Source organism: Dreissena polymorpha, chromosome 3 (genome assembly GCF_020536995.1).
Source record: "Dreissena polymorpha isolate Duluth1 chromosome 3, UMN_Dpol_1.0, whole genome shotgun sequence".
Classification (NCBI taxonomy): Eukaryota; Metazoa; Mollusca; class Bivalvia; order Myida; family Dreissenidae; genus Dreissena; species Dreissena polymorpha.
Window position 1 is genome coordinate 91,108,378 of NC_068357.1, and position 23,509 is coordinate 91,131,886.

General features: G+C 34.3%; 2 protein-coding genes across 2 annotated transcripts; both read right to left on the reverse strand.

The window, feature by feature from the left end:
* Positions 1-2,140: 2,140 nt before the first annotated feature.
* LOC127875360 (uncharacterized) lies at positions 2,141-4,539 on the reverse strand. The gene is made up of 5 exons (XM_052420384.1): positions 4,449-4,539; positions 3,726-3,821; positions 3,319-3,565; positions 2,915-3,069; positions 2,141-2,576 (listed from the first exon to the last, which is right to left on the reverse strand). The coding sequence occupies exons 1-5, from the start codon at positions 4,474-4,476 to the stop codon at positions 2,509-2,511; spliced, it is 594 nt and encodes a 197-aa protein (XP_052276344.1). The 5' UTR covers positions 4,477-4,539; the 3' UTR covers positions 2,141-2,508.
* An 11,289-nt stretch (positions 4,540-15,828) lies between these two features.
* Positions 15,829-18,047, reverse strand: LOC127875274 (uncharacterized). The gene is made up of 2 exons (XM_052420222.1): positions 18,016-18,047; positions 15,829-17,554 (listed from the first exon to the last, which is right to left on the reverse strand). Exon 2 carries the CDS (start codon positions 17,342-17,344, stop codon positions 16,658-16,660), a length of 687 nt encoding a protein of 228 aa, XP_052276182.1. The 5' UTR covers positions 17,345-17,554; positions 18,016-18,047; the 3' UTR covers positions 15,829-16,657.
* Positions 18,048-23,509: the final 5,462 nt, after the last annotated feature.

The window sequence follows — 23,509 nt, forward strand, 5'->3', positions numbered from 1 at the left end:
GGTTTTTTTACTTAAGTTTGCTCAATTATATGTTTCTCAGTTTATGGTACTGGCCTTTGTATAATTATTTTTTAAATATTTATGGTATACTTCGTTGACGCTTTTAAAGAATTTTCCACTCAATGGTTTTATCACGTATCTCAAATATGTATAACATTTGAAAACTAATCAATAGTTGCAGATTGCATATTCCTATCACGATAGTAATGCACTGTACCAAACACATGTATTCAACAAGTATCATGTAATTTTATACACAATAACATATTTGATGAAACGATATGAAGGAAAAAGACCCAAGCAAGACTATAGAGTCGTGCAGACAACACTTAAATCATTTGAAAGATTAGCTTCCGCAAAACAAAAATCTAAATTAAACGGCCAAAACAAACGACTATTTGCATACATTAAATTAATCAATGGCTTCGTGCATTCGTTTTATACCATTATATATCAATACTGATTCAAACGTAATCATTTATTCGCATAATATTTGATTATCATATTTTTTAGAGATGTCATTCCCATTTTGGAGGAAGTTTTCTATGACATAAATCCTTAAAACCATATGATTAATTGAACAAAATTTAAATTAAAAACATAGATGATGTAGATGAGAAAACAACTATGTCTTTCCCGGGATTCAACAACGGCTCTCTTATGCTAGTCCAGCGAACAAGTATGATACAAGATTTGTAGAGTGTAACAGAAAAACTACATAACGTAAAACAAAAAGCAGTCATGACATAGTCATTTATTACACATGTGATCATTTGACTATATTCTGTGCAAGATTACGATAAATCATTTATCCGTGACTATCACACACTTTTGCACGTGGAGTAGGTGGGGTTTCATTTTTTGCACGTGAAGATGGTGAAACGCGAAATGATTATAATTTTATTTCAATTTCTTCCTTTTAGGTGTGTTGATAACCAAGAAAACATAAAATTAATTCGTCTCGTATACAATTTCAGGAGCACAACATTTTGACAGAAGTATACATTAAAGTAAACCTACGCGTTATGCGGGTTGTCATGTATTGTACAAGATTTATCCGATTCTCAAAACATGGGTATGTAAGTATTATTATGTGGTGTTTTAACACGGATGTATTTATGCATTTACGCTACTGTAAGTAAACAACCATTTAAAGTATCGGCCAGTTAATCAACCTGTGGAGTTACTAGTAGTTAAATTCAGTCAATGGACATTCCGTTGTAGTTTCTCTTGAGCTATATACTTTTGGTAGAGTTGCCAGAAATTATATTCCGTGCAGGAAGATTCCGTTGTAGTTTCCCTTGAGCTATACACCTTTGGTAGAGTTGCCAGTATTAAATTCAGTGCAGGGAAATTCCGTTGTAATTTCAATTGAGCTACGTACCCTTGGTAGACATCAAAACGTGCCTCGTCATATTTTCCTTTTTGAAATTCTGGGTATTATCAGAGATACCAGCAACACAAGTTTTGCCATAAATCTATGCAATTTCTTGCCCTTTTTAATTCATAATAATCCTTTTACTCAGAAATATGTTTGCAAAGTAAGATACTTTTATATTGGTAACAAATACATTCTTATGATACTGTGACGGCTTCCGTTTTATGTAACCTAACGATAAACAGCAGTCAATATATATAGCTTTTTGGTATTTCAACTAATATCCGTTGATAGATAATTCTCATACATATGATCCGTCGCATACAGTGTTATTTTAATAATTAATAAAATATATTCGAAATCGATAACATCAACCCAACAATCATTTATATTTTACGGATTACTTCTATTAATAAGTTAAATAATTACCATAACGAATCATGTTTTAAATATGTATTATTTTGTTATTAAACTTATTTTAATTGCAACTGGACAAATGAAATCTTTCAACAATTATTATAAAGAATAAAAATTACATGTAAGCAGATTAGAAGTACAATGCTTTAGTATACCATCATGATAACGAGCAGGTATATTGTCAATACAACACAAGTATCAATTCTTTGTGGATTTTTGTCGCGTCATCGTACGGCTACCCAGCGATTGAGTATCTTTAACTTCCCGTGTTTATAGGCGAACCTCTGAATCTCTCATCCTGATGTCGCTGAAAAACCGGAGATCCCTGACATAATTTAAAATATATCTGGAAACCCACATTTGCATTTCGTGTACCATCATGTATTAGTATGCATCCGGACCCCGGTTTAAATCCTCGTTAGCTTGGTTCGGTCGTGTGTGAGCTATTTTCAACCTTTTAGTCGCTTGCATTGCTTAACCAGTTGACGTATTTTCTTTAATGCACGTTTATGCGATTTTGCAAGCTTATAAACAGCGTCATTCTTAATGTTAATGTAGGATGGGGTTTCTGTGGGCTGCTGATTTTCTGTGACAATCAAAAAGTATATCCCATCAAGTTTTGACGGTTTTGGCCTGTGGCGATCCTTTTCGATATACAGACTCACCTCCGTTTGTATTATTTGTGAAGTTGGAGATTTAAAGTCAAGCTCATTTTAACGAATAATCAGGTCTGAGTTCATTATTGAAGTTTTGTTGTAGAATTCCACTTTGCCAAAATATGCTGAAAATCCAGAAAAAAGTACGATAACATACAATAGACGTACCTACATTACTGTCAATTTTAAAGCATTGATTGTTTACATGAACATAATACTTTAAAATGATATATTTGCATACATGTAACAGGCAAAGATGATAGAAATAAATAATTTTCAAAGAACATACAGCTTTTGTCAGCGATAAGCTTAACTTGCAAGCTTTGAACAAGACTTCACGTCTGATTACGCAACCTGAGCTTTATTTTTTAAATATATTCCATATATACATACGGCGTATGGCATAGTCAATACAAATTGAACACCTTGAATAATAAATGAATGTACATTATAAAGTACATACCTGTTTTCGTTCGACAGGCCTCTTGCATAAGTCTTGTTGATTTCCACAGTTTGGTTACTCTAGGTGCGTTCCAGAACTTGTCGTTGTTCGCTGGGTGATACAAACACGGTAGATCATTTCTTGTGTAGGCCCTTGAAATATCATCTCTGCAACATCTGTTTAAAGTTTTTTAAGAATCAGCATACATGATGATATTTTCTATCGAAAATATAACCCATATTAACCTGTTTCGAATAATATTTTTGCTTTTAATTTCAAAACTCTAAATACAATGACAGCAAGATATACTGAACGCGCAAATAGAAGTACAATTCAATCACCAATTGTAGATAGTATTCGTATTCTGTCTAATTAATTCATATAAACATATTTCATTTACTTTTTTTTAAATGAAGTCTACTTACGTGTAATCCTTGTCAGGTTTTCCAGAATGCACCACAGTTTTCGTCCACGTAATTCCACAACACGTTTGAAAATCCGGTTGGAAAGGAATGTAACCGCAACACTTGTAACCTTCTGGCAGATCTTTACCAAGTTCGCACATGCGCTTTAAAAAAGGCGGAAGAATGGCGTTGCTTGGTTGAGATGTGTCGGTTGTCGACGAAAGAAGGGTTGTCGTTGGTATCGTTGTCGTTTTTGGTACAACTATACCTGTCAATGAATTTAGATGTGTAGATACATGTTCTCTATATAAAAGTTATAAATATTACTTTAAATGAGGTATTCGTCAATGTGTGTTATATTTAGATATTAATACATTATAGGTAGACATTATACACATGCATATTGGATTTGATTCGTTCAGTACTACCTTCTGCGCACATGTATATCTCGTTGTCGTACAAGTCTAAACTTCCTGTCCGCGGATGAAGACATGTCAGAAACGCAGCTTGGCAGTCAGTTAAACCTGTAAAAAAGAATTGCGATACATTCACTTCACGATGCTAAATATGTATATGTCAGTTTACCACACTAAAAGGGAGCATAAGTATATGCAAACCACACGTTTTTTTTCGAATAAAATGTAATTCGGCTATAACTTAATTTTCTTTGGTGTGTAACAACATAACGAAAGACATTTTGGAAAGGTATACTTTTGTGTGTGGATGTACGGTTCTGATTCAAATATTGTATCAAATTATAATTATGGAATATTCTCCATGAGAAATCTGCACGTATCGACAGTACAGCCCGATTCAAGTTTACACTGTCTGCAATATAGCAGACTATAACAGAATGTTTTCTAAATACAATGACTAACGAACTAAATTTGAAAGTAACGCGAGTATCGTTTGACGAATGCGTATTAATTATACTAAACTTATATCATTATAATGTATATTCAAGAATTTGCCAATTAAAAAACCCCATTTCATTAACTGAATAATGTTTTTATATTTGATATGTTGATAAGTACAATAAGCACGCGTGTTATCAAATATCTGTATGAACATGCCGTCCATATAATACTACTATCCACCAAATTTTAATAATCCTCGGACGATTACTATATATCTGAATAAAAGATATTTACCGACAACGAGTGTAATTATCAACAGCATCGTGTAGTTCAATACAACTAAAGAAACTGCAATTCATTAAAGACCATTTCAAACGGGTATACCCAATATAACTGGTTACCATCGTGATAAATTTAAGATAAAAAAAACCAACACACGTCAAAATTTGTGAGAGTACCGGTATTTTGTAATGCAGAATATGTGATATATTTTTGTATAGACTTTTTCACAAGCGATCATTCAATTAGATTGAACTAGTTAAACTAGTACGGAACTTCATTACAGAACACTATTTAATCATCACCATATTAAATATGCTTTCGCGTTAAATGTTACAATTTCATGAGCTGAGTATTCATTATCTGAGATTAAGCTTCTTATTTCGTAAAGAAAACCTAAATTTATTAATTAAAGTACAATCTCATGTATGCTGAACTGTTTACACCACCTTATGATTTATTTAAGTAATACAATCAATACATATGTACTTATAAGAAAGTTTATGTTGGACAGGTAAACAAGTACTTGATAAGTGGAAATCGGAAAATTCAGCCTTGCAAAATTATTTATAAACTAGAAATTGAGCGGCAGAGGCCGACGCGTATCCCCACGCCGCATGTTTGACCCAGGGGCGCCCCAAGGTTGGTAATGTGGCCATGCATAGTTGAGATTGACCATATTGTCATAAGAGAAGTTCAGTATCAATTAGAAGTGAATCGGTGTAGAAATGAAGAAGTTATAGTAAAAGGCAATTTTGGGTGGGTGTGGCCTATGTGAGCGGTGCGCCCCAGGGTTGGTAATGGGGCCATGCATAGTTGAGATTGACCGTATTGTCATAAGAGAAGTTCAGTATCAATTAGAAGTGAATCGGTGTAGAAATGAAGAAATTTTAGTAAAAGGCAATTTTGGGTGGGTGTGGCCTATGTGGGCGGGGCGCCCCAGGGTTGGTAATGGGGCCATGCATAGTTGAGATTGACCGTATTGTCATAAGAGAAGTTCAGTATCAATTTGAAGTGAATCGGTGTAGAAATTAAGAAATTATAGTAAAAGACAATTTTGGGTGGGTGTGGTCTATGTGGGCGGGGCGCCCCAGGGTTGGTAATGGGGCCATGCATAGTTGAGATTGACCGTATTGCCATATGAGATGTTCAGTATCAATTTGAAGTGAATCGTTGAAGAAATGAATAAATTATAGTAAAAGGCAATTTTGGGTGGGCGTGGTCTATAAGGGCGGGGCGCCCCAGGGTTGGTAATGGGGCCATACATAGTTGAGATTGACCGTATTGTCATTAGAGATGTTCAGTATCAATTTGAAGTAAATCGGTGTAGAAATGAAGTAGTTAATGTAAAATAACATAAAAAATGAGTGAAAATCTCTGACCCGGCCCCACCCCAACCCCCATAACTTTTGACCCAGAGGTAAGATCAAAATTCCAAATAGTGCAGGGTCGCACATATGCTCATAGCTACCATGTGTGTAAGTTTCAAGGTTCTAGTGCTTATAGTGTAGGAGGAGATAGTGGCCAGGACGGACGGACAGACAGACGGACGGACGGCGGAGTTAACCACAATATCCCCACGCTTTTAAAAAAGCGTGGGGATAACACAAACAATAACTGAACATGTATGACAAATCTGGTTTAATCCCGCGCACATCATCGCAACCATTTATTAGAGTACTGGCCTTTGTGTAATCATTTTTAAATATTTAAGGTATACTACGTTGACGCTTTTTAAGATTTGTCCACTCAACGCGAAAGGTTTTATCACGTATATATATATACCATTTGAAAACAGATTGCATATTCCTTTCATGAAAGTAATGCGCTTCACCAAACACGTGCATTCAATTATTCGAGGCATGTAATTGATGTTAGTATATTCAGTACATACATGAAAACGTACGCACTTCGCAAAAAAGTAACGTTCCATTGCTTGGAATCAATTACTATGCCATTGCAGCTTTTTGCATTACGTTATGTACTTTTTCGGTTACACTCTGCAAGATTTACAAATACAACTTAAGTCAAAACCTATGACTTAAGCTCGACTGCATCGAAAGTCGCTCGGCGGACACAATATCCACTACGCCAACAGCTTCACCAGCTTTGAAAGCTTGATGCTAAACATGCACAAACGCACACACTTTTATTATATGTTCTAACGGCTTGAATATGTAAAAAGCATTGTTTGTTATCTATCAAAAAAATAAGATTTAATTGTTTGGCTGAATTATATTTTTTATCAAAAGAATTATGTTTTGTACCCAAGAATGTCCTGATATATGAATATTTACTGATTTATTACGCCACATCGGTATCAAATAATTGTTTGCCCGTAAATAAGGTAGCACATATTATTATTTTATATTATATACTATATAGGGCCCAATTAAACATTCATTCTTAATGGGGACATTTCACGTTTTGGTAAATTGACAAAATTTAAAAAATGTTTCAGATTCGCAAATTTTCGTTGTATTTATGATATTTGTGAGGAAACATTAATACTGAACATTTACCATGCTCTAAAATATCCATTATATGCATATTTTGACGATTTAAAACCTGAAAATTATAAAACGTTGCAACGCGAAACGATTGAATAGTTTGGAGAGTTCTTATGTTGTTATTTTTTGTGATAATAAGAGGATTGCTGATATAAAGTATAGAATACATCATTCATTGTATGAGCGCGGGTTGCCGAGTGGTCTTCGCGATAGACATTTACTCCAGGGGTCAGTGGTTCGAGTAAAGTTAAGTTTTTTTTTTTCTTTCTTGAATTTTATTCTTGTTTTTACTGGAGCTTTTTAGATCCAATGTTTACATTTATCAATAAACAGCATTTAATGACAAAGTTCAATACAAGCCAAAATATGTGAAAAAGACCCATTTTAAAGTGAGCTGCAACTAATCATTAAAGAGTCTAAAACGAAACAAGTAAACTATTCAAAATATATCATTTTCTCATAACGCCTTTTTTCAATATTACAAAAGGAAAAATCGAATACAGTGCATCCATCTGATTTGTTTGAAAAAAGTTTATAGACGGAACTTAAAACACTTAAAACATGCAATTCGCATTGGTGTAAAAATAAATAAGGGTTTCCGAACAATGTCGTCAAAGTTTTCGTCAAGTTCGTAATTTTTTATATAGTTATTCAGACAAAGCTCTCGGTATGACAAGTCGTAGATTTTTTAAAGTCATAAACGTTTCCTGTCCGAATTTATCTAAAAATAAGATAATATATTGAGAAACACATAACTGAGCAAACTTAAGTAATAAAAGACTACGCAAAGAAATGCTACGATATCAACATTTACGCCTGGGGTATAAAATCGCATAATAATATATGTACTTTGAAGTATATATACAAGAGACTGATCGGTCTTACTTATATTCTTAGGTCAAATAAAGCGGATTATGTCATCCACAATTTCAACTTAAAATTCCGAAGCCGTTGGAGATAATACACGAACACCTATACTTATGTATGGTATATTATTTATCACAATTAAAATAACTATAACTAATAAAGCCACCTTTTTCCATTGAGGTAATTGATATATTTATTATTATTATTATTGTCATAATCTTCTAGCAGAAGTTCAAAACAATCAAACACAAATGCTCGTGGAGTGAGCCAACCAAATTTATTGCAATAAGTTTGATATATTAACAAAAATGACGCCATGGGCCAATGAAGTTTTTTTTAAATTGAAAACACTGGTCAGATATCAGCAATAACTTTCAATGAAATATCATTATGTGTTTCGTCCATCATTTTCATTTGCTGTCCTTACTTACTGATTTAATTGACAAAGGGCTAAAATATCCTTACAAGTCAAGGGAACGACCAAGTGCCATCTTGTATCAGTATGTAATGGTCAGTCTTACCTGTGCAGTTTTGCATGGAAAGCATATCTACATATTTCTTTGATAAAAACACAACATTCCAAATCATTGGTAAAGGTTCACAACATTCCAAATAATTGGTAAAGGTTCATGTACTGTGGAAATGCTGTCGACAAATATATTAAACGAAGATATGAAGCTTATTGCTAACTAAGATACTTCATATTTGGCTATTAGTCTAAACAGCGAGAAGTACAAGCAAAGCAAATATTTCTAACCCGGCAGAAATATCTTTGGGACAAATGATCTGATCAAGTTTGAGGAACATTTGGCAATACATGTGTATAAAAAGCTGCTCGAATAATAATTAATTTTAAACTGCATTTGAGAATAATTAGACCAGAAATTAGAAAAACGTTTCCTGAGATGCATTTAACAGTGCGAACTTTTACTATCCTCAAGTGACCTTTTGCCGGTAACAGGAGAATACAATTAACAGAATCTCTGAGATAATCATTATAAAACGATTAACATGCAAATAAATATTTAATTCCCGTGAAATCCATATCAAATGTGTTTATTTGCACACTGTTTTTGCGACGCATGAGATGCTGGTTTCATGTACACTTTAATAGCATTAACAATTACCATGGATGACCTAGTTCCGGTGATGTCACACAAAATGGAGAGTACTCAATTGCATTTAGCAATATATATTCTGCGTTCACACAAGTTCAGTCGTGTCTGAACTTTTATGCGAAAATTTCTTTAGGGGACCACTATACTATTCAAATGTATGGAATATGGATAAATTTGGAATAGTTAAGTTGAAGCAATAATTTTAAATGTATTAATACTTTTTCCCCCGTTGTTTATGTGTTTTTATTTATTTTCAATCGTAGTATTAAGAGTCAAACAACAGTCACAATTCTCTTTCTTAATTAAGCAAATATCACCGGAATAAGGTCACTTGATGATAATTATTTTGGAATTGTGCTTTCTTTATTCGTGTAACATGGGGTATATTTACTGCCAATCATGTATTAAATAAAATGCTCTCTTGAATGACCCAACACAATTAAACAAAAGCTTTGTTATTATCTTGATATCCAAATGTAGAACACACAATTATGGTCAAATGACTTGATAATAACACACGTGTGACGTCGTTTATTTAAAAAGCGTTTTAATGAAAAAGAAGCTTCCATACTATTTACAAAGGTTCTACTCGAAACAATGTATTAACCAATCTGAATACAGTTGAGAGATTAAAATAGTATGTTTTGTGTACATACAACGTAAAATATCCGTTATTTAGGTTAGTATGTATCAAATTAAAAGTGCAAATACATATAACGCTATGTATAGAATAATTACAGTTACTACTTATTGTACCTTGATTAAAACATATTTTTGATTCATAAAAATGTTGTAAAATGAATGACTTGCTTTATTTACCGACCGTTAAAACTTTAAGTTATTTCCTTACCTTATGCTTTCAGGGGTGAAGAATTGATTGAATAAACCATACTTAACCACTATCCTAGAAAGGAACTCTGAAGATTTCCTATCATTCTAGATTCATAATGTTTTTGAGTTCAATGACTGCGTAGAGATTAGGAACACATATTTTATGATTGTTTGTTTGTGCATTACTAGTATACACTTTAAATACCATCAGAACTCCCCTATTTGATTACAGCTATATTTTTACGTTATCATAATTGCACCTTATTATTATTTTTAGTAGCCCTTTGTTTTCACAAATAAATGTGTTCATATATGTAAACTGCTACATAAGAAAATGAAGTAAGCTGTCACAACAGGTAATGTCCAAGCATGCACTTGTACATCATATATTATATTATAATAACTGGATTCTAATTAGCATTATAATATGATGTAAACGCTTATGTATATTTCATAAGCTAGGTAACTAAAATATTTTTCACCATGTTTGTAAAATGTTGAAACATTTAATACTATATCATGTTATGTGATGTGACCAGGTTATCAATCGAATAACTAAGCAGCTTCAAATATATAATGCAGTAACTGTAGGAACATAATGGGGTTGTTGGTGTGAGTTGATGGTCTGTACAAATACACACATCAGTTGTTGACAACTACATGAATATATATAAAATATGGAAAACATGCTGATTTAAACTTTCCTTTTACAGCCAGGTTGTTGGTATCAATTAATTGTATATGTGAGGGCACACATCAGCTGTTATTGCATACAAACATGAATATAAAATTATAAACCTTCGTTCATTTTAACATTTTTCATATCTAGGAAACTCTTATATGCATGGGTCATTACTATTAAAATGATGAAGCTTTTAAACTACATGATATATTATGATGTGTTAGTTGATGTTATATGCATGTCCACACATTAGTTGTTGGTATATACAGACATCCATATAAAGTGTGCAGATGAAAACATTGTTCATGCTTTTGCTTGAACAAAACTATGTAAATTAGATAGTTAATGAACGTGTTTATAAAATGGTGAGGTATAACATTGTGAGGCAACCAGGTAGTATATTATTGTTAACACTGGTTACTCGGGATATGATATAAACGTTGCGTTAGATACAGGTTCCGAACTAGTAGAATCTCTAATTTATTGTTCATTTATGTTTTTACTGTTGATTTATATTCATATGTATCTCAGTGCTCAGGATTGTCTGTTTTGTTATTGCTGTGTATGTACACATTTTCATATCAACCTTATAGTTAATAACATAAATTCTCTTATTTTAAACCATTATAAATAAATACATAATTCATGTTAACACTCATTATAACACTCTTAGGGACTAAAATGAATAAAGTTCTATAACTGTTATAGGTCAAAACAGAGACTCTGATCTAAACCATGATAATAACGGTAACATGTATTCAAAAGAAAATTATAAGATAGTGTGTTTACTTCAAGCATCACATGTATGTGGGCTGTGTTGTAATTTTAGAATATGATTTCAATTTAGACTGCTCTGTTTGATGCCATGTGGCATGGTGGGCATTTGTTACCAGAACAGGATACCAGTTGGTCATCATTTTGTAATAAAGATTAGCAACACTGGTCTGTTCTGGTGCTCGCAGAGTCTGCTTGTCAAATATGTCAACACTTGCAATAATAAATACCAATTAAATGCTAAGTCCTATCTGTGTCTGTCCACACATCCAAATATGGGAGGGTGGGCAGAATTGCATGAAAAGCCAAGTTGAGAGAGAGGCTAGGGAGAGTGGAATGGAACGTTGAGATGTAAGAGAGAAGGAGTATGAGAGACTTATTCATTAGTGTATATATTTATTCTTGTAGTGTGTAAATAAAATGTAGAGTACATATACTGTGTGGTGAACTTATGAACTTCCCCCCCCCCTCGAAAATTGTAACACTGGTGGCAGCGTCGGGATAAGGACTTTAACACGCTTGTGAGGAAAGTGCTTATTATATAATTGTGTCAGGATTAAAGTGAGCTGTTGGACTTACAAAATCATCAGGGGACTGTTTCATTGAGGTTGGACATATGGGAATGTTACGATGTCTTATTTTGATTATTGGTGTTGTTTCAATGTTTGGAGTTTCGGTTATTGTTGCCCAAAAAGATTTATTTAGCACAAGCTGGTTAGTGGAACCCGTGGAAAAGATTTATTTAACTGCTAGCTGGTTAGTGGAACCTGTGGACATGTTTGGACTGGATTCTGATCGGAATGATCACAGAAAGTTTAGGGATCGATGGAAATGTCTTCAGTAGTGTGATTGTGACAACAATCCCCTCTGGTTGGAAGTGTTATTGCAGTATGATTTTCGGATACAACACCGAAGTGGCCGAAAACATGTTAATGTGGACAGCCTCAGTCGAATACCGAGTGAACCAGAAGTATGTGAGTGTTATGAAGGACATCTAACGCTAGAGGAGCCATCATGTAAGGGATGTGACACATGTTTGAGGAAACATAAGCAGTGGTCAGATTTCTCTCAGTTTGATGACGCGGTACCTTTATTTGCAAAAAGGATTGTGCAAATCTCGGGGTCATCGAAAGCAAGAGTTTCCAGAGTAAAACTTCAGGAATCCGGATTCTGGGGTTGGATTTTCTTGCTGCTACAGCTTCAGGTGGTGAAGTTGTTGAACTGTGTACGTTTCATGTATCGTGGGTTACTCAGAATTAGGAAATATCGTCGCTACCGGATATTCCGACTGCGCTTCCGTGAACATTCTGAAAACTCTGATGCAGAATACAGTTCGAAGTCGGGTGACAGAAACTACGAAATGCAGAATAAAGACAGAGCCCTTACATTAGGTGAATTGCCATCTTCTGTTAAAAGTCTTGTCAAATTCAGCAAAGTCTTCTGTTCATCGGAGAGAATGGCCAGACTCCAACAGCAGGATCCAGATATTGACGTTGTTTTGAAGTGGCTTAAATCTGACAGCCGAAGACCTCCAAGAGATACCGTTTCTGGTTATTCACCTAGTGTTCGAAATTGATGGCTAAATGGGGACTTTAGGTTGTGCATTAATACTGCAAAATGTTAAAGACTATCAAAGAAAACTACACCAAATGTATGGGAAGGACCTTATCAAATATAGTTTAAATCATGTGGACAGTGGTTTGAATATACTGTGTTTGTTGCACCAATTCGTGAAGACGGACTTATTGGTATGGATTTTCTGTATGACTTTGATTATCAATTAAGTGCTCACAATGGATTACGTTTGAATGGGAAGAGGTGTGCAACATTTGTTGAGAAAATATCTCTCAGGGCAGTTAGGGTCACATCACGAGCCAAGGTAAAAATTCCAGCCAATTCGGAGTGTATCATACCTGGACAGACAATAAATCTTGGATCAATTAATTCAACTCTTGGGATTCTATGCCCTTCGTCAAATAAGCAGCCAACAAATGGGATATCATTAGGGCACACTTTAAGCTCCCCAAGGACAGTTAAAAGCCATCAAATACCAATTAGACTGCTGAATACTTCTTTCAGTAATGTTTCGCTGGTTAAAGGTGCTACACTGGGATTTTTACAAGAATTTGACCCCAATGAATTGTTGAAAGAAAATGTCGACTTAAATTCAGAAATAGAATCTGTCAGCCGACAAGATCATTCTACATGTGTGTGTCTCCACTGTAACAATAGAAAATGTAGTGTCACTGTGTGCGCTTTTATAGTGTTGTTTTTTGTGTGTGTGTGTATTTAATTCCAAACCAATGACTTCGGTATATATGTTTTGCTAATTTGTTGGATTAAGTGAGTTTTTACGGAGTGATTGAAAATTTCACTGGATTTAAAACCGTGTACACTTGGATTTATTCTTTTTCAGAATCAAACATTGCGCCATATTTTCATATAGAATTGTTTATACTATAACCATATGTTCATTTAATAAGTAAGGCGCACAGGACAATTAAGCAGGACGACTGCTACTTATAATTGTATGAACTTAACAAAATTGTTGTGCCTAAATTATACATTCGTTAATGTTAATTTAAAGTAATAAGTGTAAGGCACTTAACGCGGATGCATTTTAGGACTTGTGTGATAGTGATATGTGTGATTGTGTGAATATGTGCAACTAAATATTAAGACTTTCAAGTGATAAGTTGGACAATAAAAGAAGATTTTGTAGATGTGATTATTAAACAGAGTGTTTACTTTGCATATGACTAAGAATGTATATTCTTGCTTTCATATAATCAAACTGTTACGATGTTTTAGATATACTAGTAATGCATGATGTTGAAGAATAATATTTCTTTGAATGTGTTTCTTGTTAATTAAAAGGACAATACTTTTAATAATTCATTATATTGATGGATAGATCTGTGTAATTTTTTATTGAGAAGTTATTTGCAATACAAGTCAATGTATATGGATGTTAAATGCCATGTCATGTAGTAATTTACAAGTAATATTCCTTGTTGTGGAGGTTTCTAATCATGTACAAGTAATTTAAAAGGGATGATTCATATGATGATATGTATTATCACAATGTATCATCATCTCATAGTAAAATTCCTTATTTGTAGAAGGTTTCTAATATAAGTATTAATAATACATATAGTTTATTTGTATCTGTAGATTTGTGATGTAATATTATATTCATATAAAGTGTTTTGATAACAGTTTCCGTTTAATATGTTGTGAGTGCGAGTCTGGCTATTTAGTCATGTATGCAACTATTTGGCTTAATTGAGGACAATTAAGAAGCTAAGGTGAGGGGAGTGTTGTAATTTTAGAATATGATTTCAATTTAGACTGCTCTGTTTGATGCCATGTGGCATGGTGGGCATTTGTTACCAGAACAGGATACCAGTTGGTCATCATTTTGTAATAAAGATTAGCAACACTGGTCTGTTCTGGTGCTCGCAGAGTCTGCTTGTCAAATATGTCAACACTTGCAATAATAAATACCAATTAAATGCTAAGTCCTATCTGTGTCTGTCCACACATCCAAATATGGGAGGGTGGGCAGAATTGCATGAAAAGCCAGGTTGAGAGAGAGGCTAGAGAGAGTGGAATGAAACGTTGAGATGTAAGAGAGAAGGAGTATGAGAGACTTATTCATTAGTGTATATATTTATTCTTGTAGTGTGTAAATAAAATGTAGAGTACATATACTGTGTGGTGAACTTATGAACTCCCCCCCCCCTCGAAAATTGTAACAGCTAGCAAAAAACAAATGACAAGCAGAATGAAGTTGAATCCGTGTATATATACAATAGGAGGTTATTGTTATACAATACTTACTCCAAACCAAGACAAAAAGAATGACAAAATGATCATCACCTAAAAAATCTTTTATAATACAATACAACAAAAAGGATCTGGTTATTTTTAACTTAATAATAATGTAATTTTAAATGAAGATTTAACACTTTAGTTAAAGAGCATTAGCTTTAGTTTTCTACAATGTCTCAAAACGAAATCAGGACAAATTACAACCTTCTGTTTTGACAAAGTTAAGTGAATGTTTAATATGCGAAATTGATTAAAATCAATGCTGTCAGATTATTATATTCACTCATAAACTATATATTATCGACCACAAATGAAAATGTTGTAAAACACAATGTATCTCTTCAATTCATTCATTTACATTAAAGTTGACATAATTTTTGTGTTTTGTATTTAACTGCTCGATTATTATTAGTCTGAAGTTTCAAATTGTGAACGTTTTTCGTCAGAATACCATGTTTCCGTCAACGGCGCAAAATCAATGCTGTCGTCTCGTAGCAATTGCCCGACTAGCACATCCTTTTTATTACTGAATGACAGTTTAATGTAAGACAGATAACATTCTCTGTAAAATTACTGAGTGTGTTTGATCGTTTTGGATATATCAGATTTGATACATTAACTCTATATTGTTTCCTTTGTGTGTTGTAACTATGGTGTGTTACAGTTCCTGATCGGCGACTTCTAAACTGTTTGCTATGTACAGTTATAGCAGTTGAAATTTGTCGAGGCAAATATTGTAGGTTGATGATATTCACACCTTGATTGGTGTCCCAAACACGTCTACTAACTAATCCACTTCCCCTTCGGGTACCTCGATGCCTAAGAATACCTAACTGATTCAGTCAAGCAAAATGACTGGATTTGGTTTGCCTATTGTATATTTGCCAATATTGTGTAGACAATGGCTACTGTGCTGCTTGACGGTTGAAAAGTGCTCACTCGCTGAGGGCAAAATACACTCCAATGTAAATCCAAATGGAAATAAAGTATTGTCTCTTATAGTCCAATTGACACAAATGCACAAAATAATTCCACACAAATGTTTCATATAACCACTTTTCTCACATTCATACAACTTCATGACAATTTTCGTCGCAACGACGATTTTAACTGTAATACACTTCAGCGATTTTTTTGTTTCTTATATAGTACATGTGAAAAGCACTTTCCCACTGTAGGAAAAAATACAAATTTCCCAATTGCAGTTCGAAGATTCCCGAAAGGAAGGAAAGTTGTATCAATACGCATTATATTTAAGTACAAAAAAAAAGAATAAATAAAACGAGCACTGAAACTGAACATTTCAGCAAAAAGGCATGAAAATGAATATTTAAGCAATTAAAAAGACCAATAATTCCCAATCATCAAATTTCAAGACGTGAATTTTCCTAATTAAAGGGTTTACACGCTAATGTTTCCCAATGGGCGCGACACCGGTACTTTTTCCGATTGGGAGTAAAACGCTGCTTTACCTTTTACATATAGTAAAAAAAAAGAAATCGTATTAAAATCAATTTTAAAGTAAATAAATATGTGATACGGATATAAAAAATAAAATTGCGCAAAGCGGAAAAAGGAAAACGCAATGCTGATAAAACTGACACAGAATTAGGCTGCGTTTTCAACTTCGCAATATGTGACATCTCGATGATCGAAATGCTTATTAAGGCGGCCTTTATTGACCTCCTTGGACAGAAAATCGCGAACCATAAACGACCATTTCTGCAATGTCTCCTTGACGTATTCTCTGTCCGCTTCGTGATAGCGAAACAGAAAACGTTCGGGCATTTCCAGCAGCTTTTTCACGTTAAAAACCGGATCCTTTGCTAGGAAGCGTTCTCCACGGGACGCCATCATGTCAATTATACTTTCGTCAAGGAAGTCCTGTCCATAGTCCGGATCCGCCTCTATCATTCTTCGGGACCCTACTCGCTTTCCCTCTTTGTCCCGATCACAGAAATACTCCGGATGATGGGGGTTGTGCGTGTAATGATGCTCAAGCGACAAGGTCCATTCTTCCTTTTCATCTGGCTTTTCAAGCTGTCTGAAGTCTTGGCCTCCTTCTCCGAACATTATAGCATACCCTAGCACTTCCCTGTGGCAAAATTTGCTCAAGTCGTGGCGATCTATCAAATCCGGCATCATGTCCGAGAATTTCACTCCGACTACAACGCACAGTTCGTATGACTTTCGAATCCAGAATCGATGAGAGCATACTACCTTTAAATGTCCGGGGACCTTTATTTCGACGAGCATCTGATAAATGGACTTTATAATGTCATCCTGGTAGTTCATGGTTCCTGACACCTCTCCAGATAGTTTATTGACTTCTCTAATAAGGGCCGCCTCAGTTGGATCCGTAGGTGATCCTGTACCTACTTTATTCTCAAGCCAGTCCTCTACCAGCAAATATAGTGCGCGTTGGAAGTTGAGATAATCCGTGTTTAGAACAGCCACGAACTTCCGAATAACAGCAATAGCGCCAGGTGATAGCGGGAAAAGCCTCTAAAAAGATGAAGGACATTGAAATAGCTTTTATTTTTGAAGAAAAAAACACAAGAAGAAAAAACAACGATATCTGGAGAAACAAACAACAAAACGAATAGATATTACTCAAGGTTAAGATTTGTTCAGGGAAAAATCTGATTTCGCTTAGACTTTGACCTCCGAGGTGAATTAAGCACTTTTCTATTAAAATGTGGGTGGGTGTATACTGAGGTTTATGAGGTGTTTCCGCGCCTGAAGCTGCATTATGTGTTGACCCGGAGTGGGTCCTTACTTACTTTACTTATAAGACTAACGAAAGTTGGGACACATTTTGAATTATACTAAAATAGCTGCAATTTCCAGCTATACATTGGTAATTGAAATACTTTGCAATGTTGGTGTGGACATGGGTTGGGTTGGGTTGGGTTAGGGGGGGGGGGCAGGGAAGCGGGAGTATGGTGACCACCAATCAAACTCACATGCCTCTGGGAACTGGGATGCTCCACAATGCTATTCGGACAAACAAAAACGTTATATACGGTGCGTTACTATAATATAAAATAAATTAATAATAATAATAATAATATTATTATTATTATTATTTATAATTATTATCATTATTATTATTATTATCATTATCATAATAATCATTATTATACAAATTTTAAGTAAAAAACAATTTTGTTAGTAATGAATGAACAATTTAACAATAAGTGCAATCAGAAATTTCATGGATCACCAAAGCGGGTTGCTAATACACAGTCTAGGCCACCGTTGTTGCTTGTTTTATTCCGTGTTTCTGTTGTTGTTGTTTTGTTGTTGTTGTTTGTGTGTGTGTGTGTGTGTGAGGGTGTGTGTGTGTGTGTGTGTGTGTGTGTGTGTGTGTGTGTGTGTGTGTGTGTGTGTGTGTGTGTGTGTGTGTGTGTGTGTGTGTGTGTGTGTGTGTGTGTGTGTGTGTGTGTGTGTGTGTGTGTGTGTGTGTGTGTGTGTGTGTGTGTGTGTGTGTGTGTGTGTGTGTGTGTGTGTGTGTGTGTGTGTGTGTGTGTGTGTGTGTGTTTTATTGGAGGGTTAATTATAGATAGAAGGGTTAAAGTAGGCCCTTTGCCGCCTCAGTGCAATTTTTAATATCAAACAATTTAAATCTCCATTTCCATTGCCCGTACACAAGCCAGTGACAAACGCGAATTTACAAAAAATAAAGAAATAAAAAAACTCACACACAAAACATTCATGCATTTGTAATGAGGTTGGTCTGCGTGGAGGGCTTTTTCAGTGAATTAATGCATGAATACTGGATGGATACATGCAAGAATGAATGAATGCAAGACTGAATGAATTAATGCATGAACGAATGAATAAATGCATAATGAATGAATAAATGTATGTTTGAATGAATGAATGAATGAATGAATGAATGAATGAATGAATAAACGAATGAATAAACGAATGAATAAAAGAGTGAATAAACGAATGAATGAACGAATGAATGAATGAATGCATGAACGAATGAATAAATGCATAATGAATGAATAAATGTATGTTTGAATGAATGAATGAATGAATGAATAAACGAATGAATAAACGAATGAATAAACGAGTGAATAAACGACTAAATAAACGAATGAATGAATAAACAAATGAATGAATGACCGTCGTTTGGGCATTAGGATGTCTGTTTACTATAACACTCTCCGCCTGCGACCGATTTGTGTTCTCCAACATCCTCTACCACACCCTGGACAGGCATGTCTGTGTAGAGTTATTTATAGTTATTTTTAAAGTGATATTATGCGCATCTAACAGTATATGCAATGTTTATAGGTGTCTATTGCAACCATTATTTATTTTTTGTGTTTTCACTTCTTTACACTTATATTTGTTCATGCAGCATCAACATACTAAAACAATATCCTGGAAAGAGAAAAAATGCATTTGAATATCAACCGTACTTTCACACACACACCGGACAACTGATCATGCATTAACGATGTGAATCTAAATTTAGTTTTAGTGCAGATTCGTTTATACGACACCAAGACACAATTTTGTTTTACGGATCATTTTAATTTCCTGCAACGATATCTATTCATATGACACACGCACACTTTACTCCGATCCTATTAAAAAGACAGTTCCGTTCGGCTGGACTGGGATAGTCATGTAAAATATCAAATATAATTTAAAATAAAATTATTAACAACTGGTAGCAAGATGAGTTCCAGATAATTGGTCAGTTACCACATTTTAACTAACTCTTTTGACCTGTTGATTCTTTTCAGCTCAATTCAACCGTGAAAAATGCGCATACTTTCACTTTAATGCCAACAGCGCGATTGAATAGATTGAATTAATCTATTTCATACCGTTTGTGATCGTGTGTGGTATGTTTGTGCGCTATCCCCAGCCAGGTGTGATAACTATGATCAACTATTATCATCCTAGTAAATGAGAACAATGTACAGAAAAACTCGCTTTAGGTCTCTAGGCGATTTTTTGCAATGTAAGCTAGATTACCGGTATGTTAAGTTTTTATGTTAACGTGGCGTCGTTGAAAACATTAATGCGCTACCGTTACGGTTAATTCCAAATCGCTATTTGCAATCGGAATTGATGATAAAACATTTTATTCGAGGATGAGTATTTATAGACCATACTTCGCACATTGTTTTTGTGACCTCATTCGTCATGCAACGTAGTGTACATTTAGCAAACAACATATATATATATATACCGCCTGCGTTATTTCCGACGCACAAAAATCACTATATTGCACGTCTGAGAAATCCGTGGAAGACATTTTCGAAATGAATCCCATGTATATTTCCCATCTGTACACAATTTAGTTTCAGTTTGAAACTCCATTGGGTTTTTCGCTACTGTTACATTCAGCATATGTGGGTTATTATCCACCGAATTCGATTTTGATGAAAATCTTATATGTACATAACTATTAACAGGAAATTAACAAAACCTATCGCTATACAATTAAAGATTTCAGTACATGGTTGTGCATCGCTAGACAAGATTATATTACAATGCATGCATTGATTTCATTTAGTATGTTTCACTTTTATTCACGTATGTTGTCATTTTGAGGTATAATCGTGTGTGTTTTCGGCAAAGCTGTTAAACCACTAAACCAGGGATCTATACAAACAGATTAAGATCCCTGGTTTAACCCAGCTTTTCGCCGGAAATGACCTTTTACATAACGCCAGCAGACCCGAATGAATACACTTCATTGATTCCGTCGGCTGAGTTGAGCAAAATCGCCCGGAACATTTGCGACATTACCGCGTCTTTGTAGTTTAGTTCAATTAAGGGAGATAAGGACACACATTTTGGCCCAGTTACAATTACGGATTATCGGTAATTTCCATCACCAAGACTTTCAAGGTTAGAGCTGGGTCAGTATTTCTTCAGGGATGTTAATAAACGCCTTATGTTGATAACACAGTATTGCGGTCAATATATCAAATAACACAAAATTTTAGGGAAATACATGAATGAAAACCTATCCGTAAATGCCATTGTCTTGCATTGTAGGGCAAAACTACCGAAAAAGTATAGTGTTCATGATATCGCTAAATTATCTAGCCACACACGTGTGGCGTAAGCAAGACAGAATAAGCTAACGACATTTGCGAGTTTGCTATAAATAACACAGTGTGACTCAAATTTTCTATCGCAAAGTATGGTGGTTTGATGTTAAGTTAACAAGACGCATAAATATTTTCAAAGACCCGCGTCATGCAAAAATGGGTCTTAAACAATATACGTCCAGCGTGCTCCAGCTTACCCTTTGCATCGTCGCTGTTTTGTCAGGATATGCGTATTGAAAGCGTAGCCCCTGATCAGACTGCGCAAGTGCATATGCCATTAGACCAATTTTCGCATGACGAGGATGTAACCGTGTTATTTAAATGTGTTGAAAGAAAAATGTCTCTTAAGCAGATATCAACACAGCATTATGTTTCGTTGAAGAAATAAAGTCATAATAATCCATTTGAGGACCCATATTATGTGATCTCACTTAGTAAAATTTGTATCTACGAACACTATTATGTGATTTTATATTATGTGCACTTCATAACAAGCATTTCATGCGGTGTATGTATGCGATTGTAAAGTGAAAAAACAACAACAATACTTAACCCTTTGTTTTTAATTTAATAACTTAGAAACGTCAATTTTCTACCTTCATTTGAAAGTCAGGAAATACGCAAAATATGCTTTTTTTCCCGATATTTCGTGTTTCATTTTAAAGGGGCCGTCCAACAGATAAAGCGTCGTATCGACGCGATGCGATATTTTGGGAAACTACGAGGATTGCTTATATAGCTAAACAATACATCTGGTCTTAATGTGAACGTGGATGGTCGAGTGGTCTAGGCCGGAGCCATTTTACTCCAGGAATCCGGGGTCAGTGGTTCGAACCCTGTTGAGGGTACCTTTTTTTCCCCTTTTTTAAAATTGTATTCTTGTTCTTTTTTACTGGAGATTTATAGTTCAAATGTTTAAATTTATCAATATAAAGCATTTACAGCATTTAATGACAAGCTTAAATACATGCCAAAATCTGTTGGACGGCCCCTTTAAGTAGTCTTTTTGTGTCGAACTTCTTTATTGGTGTGGCTGTTGTTGTTTTTCAATGTTCCTATTAACTATTTAATAGATCCACAAACTTTTCAGGGTACAATCATTTTCTAACTTTAAATCATTTGCTCAATAATTTGTTTCTAGTTTGAGAAATATTCTGATAAGAGCATTTAAACAAAACAAACACAAAAAAAAACAATTATTTTTTATTAAAGTCTCAATCACATTGCATGTTTATACTACAATTGACACATACAATATGACGTATTGACATGAATGTAACCAGTCATAAATGACTTATTAGAGACTATACATTTTAAAACTTTACATTTGACATGACAACAACATTTATAAAAAGCAAGTTTTCTTTCTACTTAAAGACATTTTTACCATTAAAACATACTAAAAGATATTCAAAATTAAGATACTGTATGTACATATATACAGTAAAAGTATGGTTAAGTCCTGGAGTATCAAAATTTTTTTCGTTCATATACAATTTTAAAGCAGGTTTTGGCAGCAACATATGCGTTGTTATCATTTTTAAATGTCACAAGTAATTTTTCCTCATCTGACAAATTTTCATAACTAGAGATAAGTTCTGTTCTACACTCATTGTACAGTGGGCAATGATATAGTACGTGCTTTTCATCTTCTACAACATTCTGGCAATAAAGGCACCATCTGTTTTCTAGTGCTAAGTTCTAATATCTTCCCGTCTCAACTCGTAATGGTGCAACACCGCATCTAAATTTTGTAAAAGCTGAACGGTAATTAAAAGGTATATTTATTTTCAAATAATTCTCTGTACAAAAATCAGATTTAAAAATTCTGTAAGTTCTCAGCTTTTTTCCACCATTTCCTCTGATAGAGGTATTTCTATCTAACAATGCTTTCCATTTAAACTTTTCAACATCAAACAATTTATCTTCAAAGTAATTAAACTGCTGTTTAAACTGCTTATAGCTCAATCCCTTACACGACGGTTACATAAAATTATTTTATGTGAGAGCATGGAACGACAACTCTTCGTGGAGATTATTATTATTATTTATAAATACCGTTTCGGTCTAAATATAGCGCTGGACTTTCCAGTGGAGTTTAACAATTTTAACAATCGTTTAACAATTAAGTTCGGTATAACTATTCCATTTATTATTTTTAATGACTGAATGATGTTACGAGATCTCAATATTTGAAATTTTATTTTTACGGACTGAATCGTTATCATCTAAAAATATAATTAAAACTAAATTTGCCAAATCAGTTTATAAAGCGAGTGTATAGTGATATGTATGTATAGTTAGATATATCAGTTCACAAATTTGGCACATATCAGGGGCGGATCCAGGATTTCTGGTAAGGGGGGGCGGG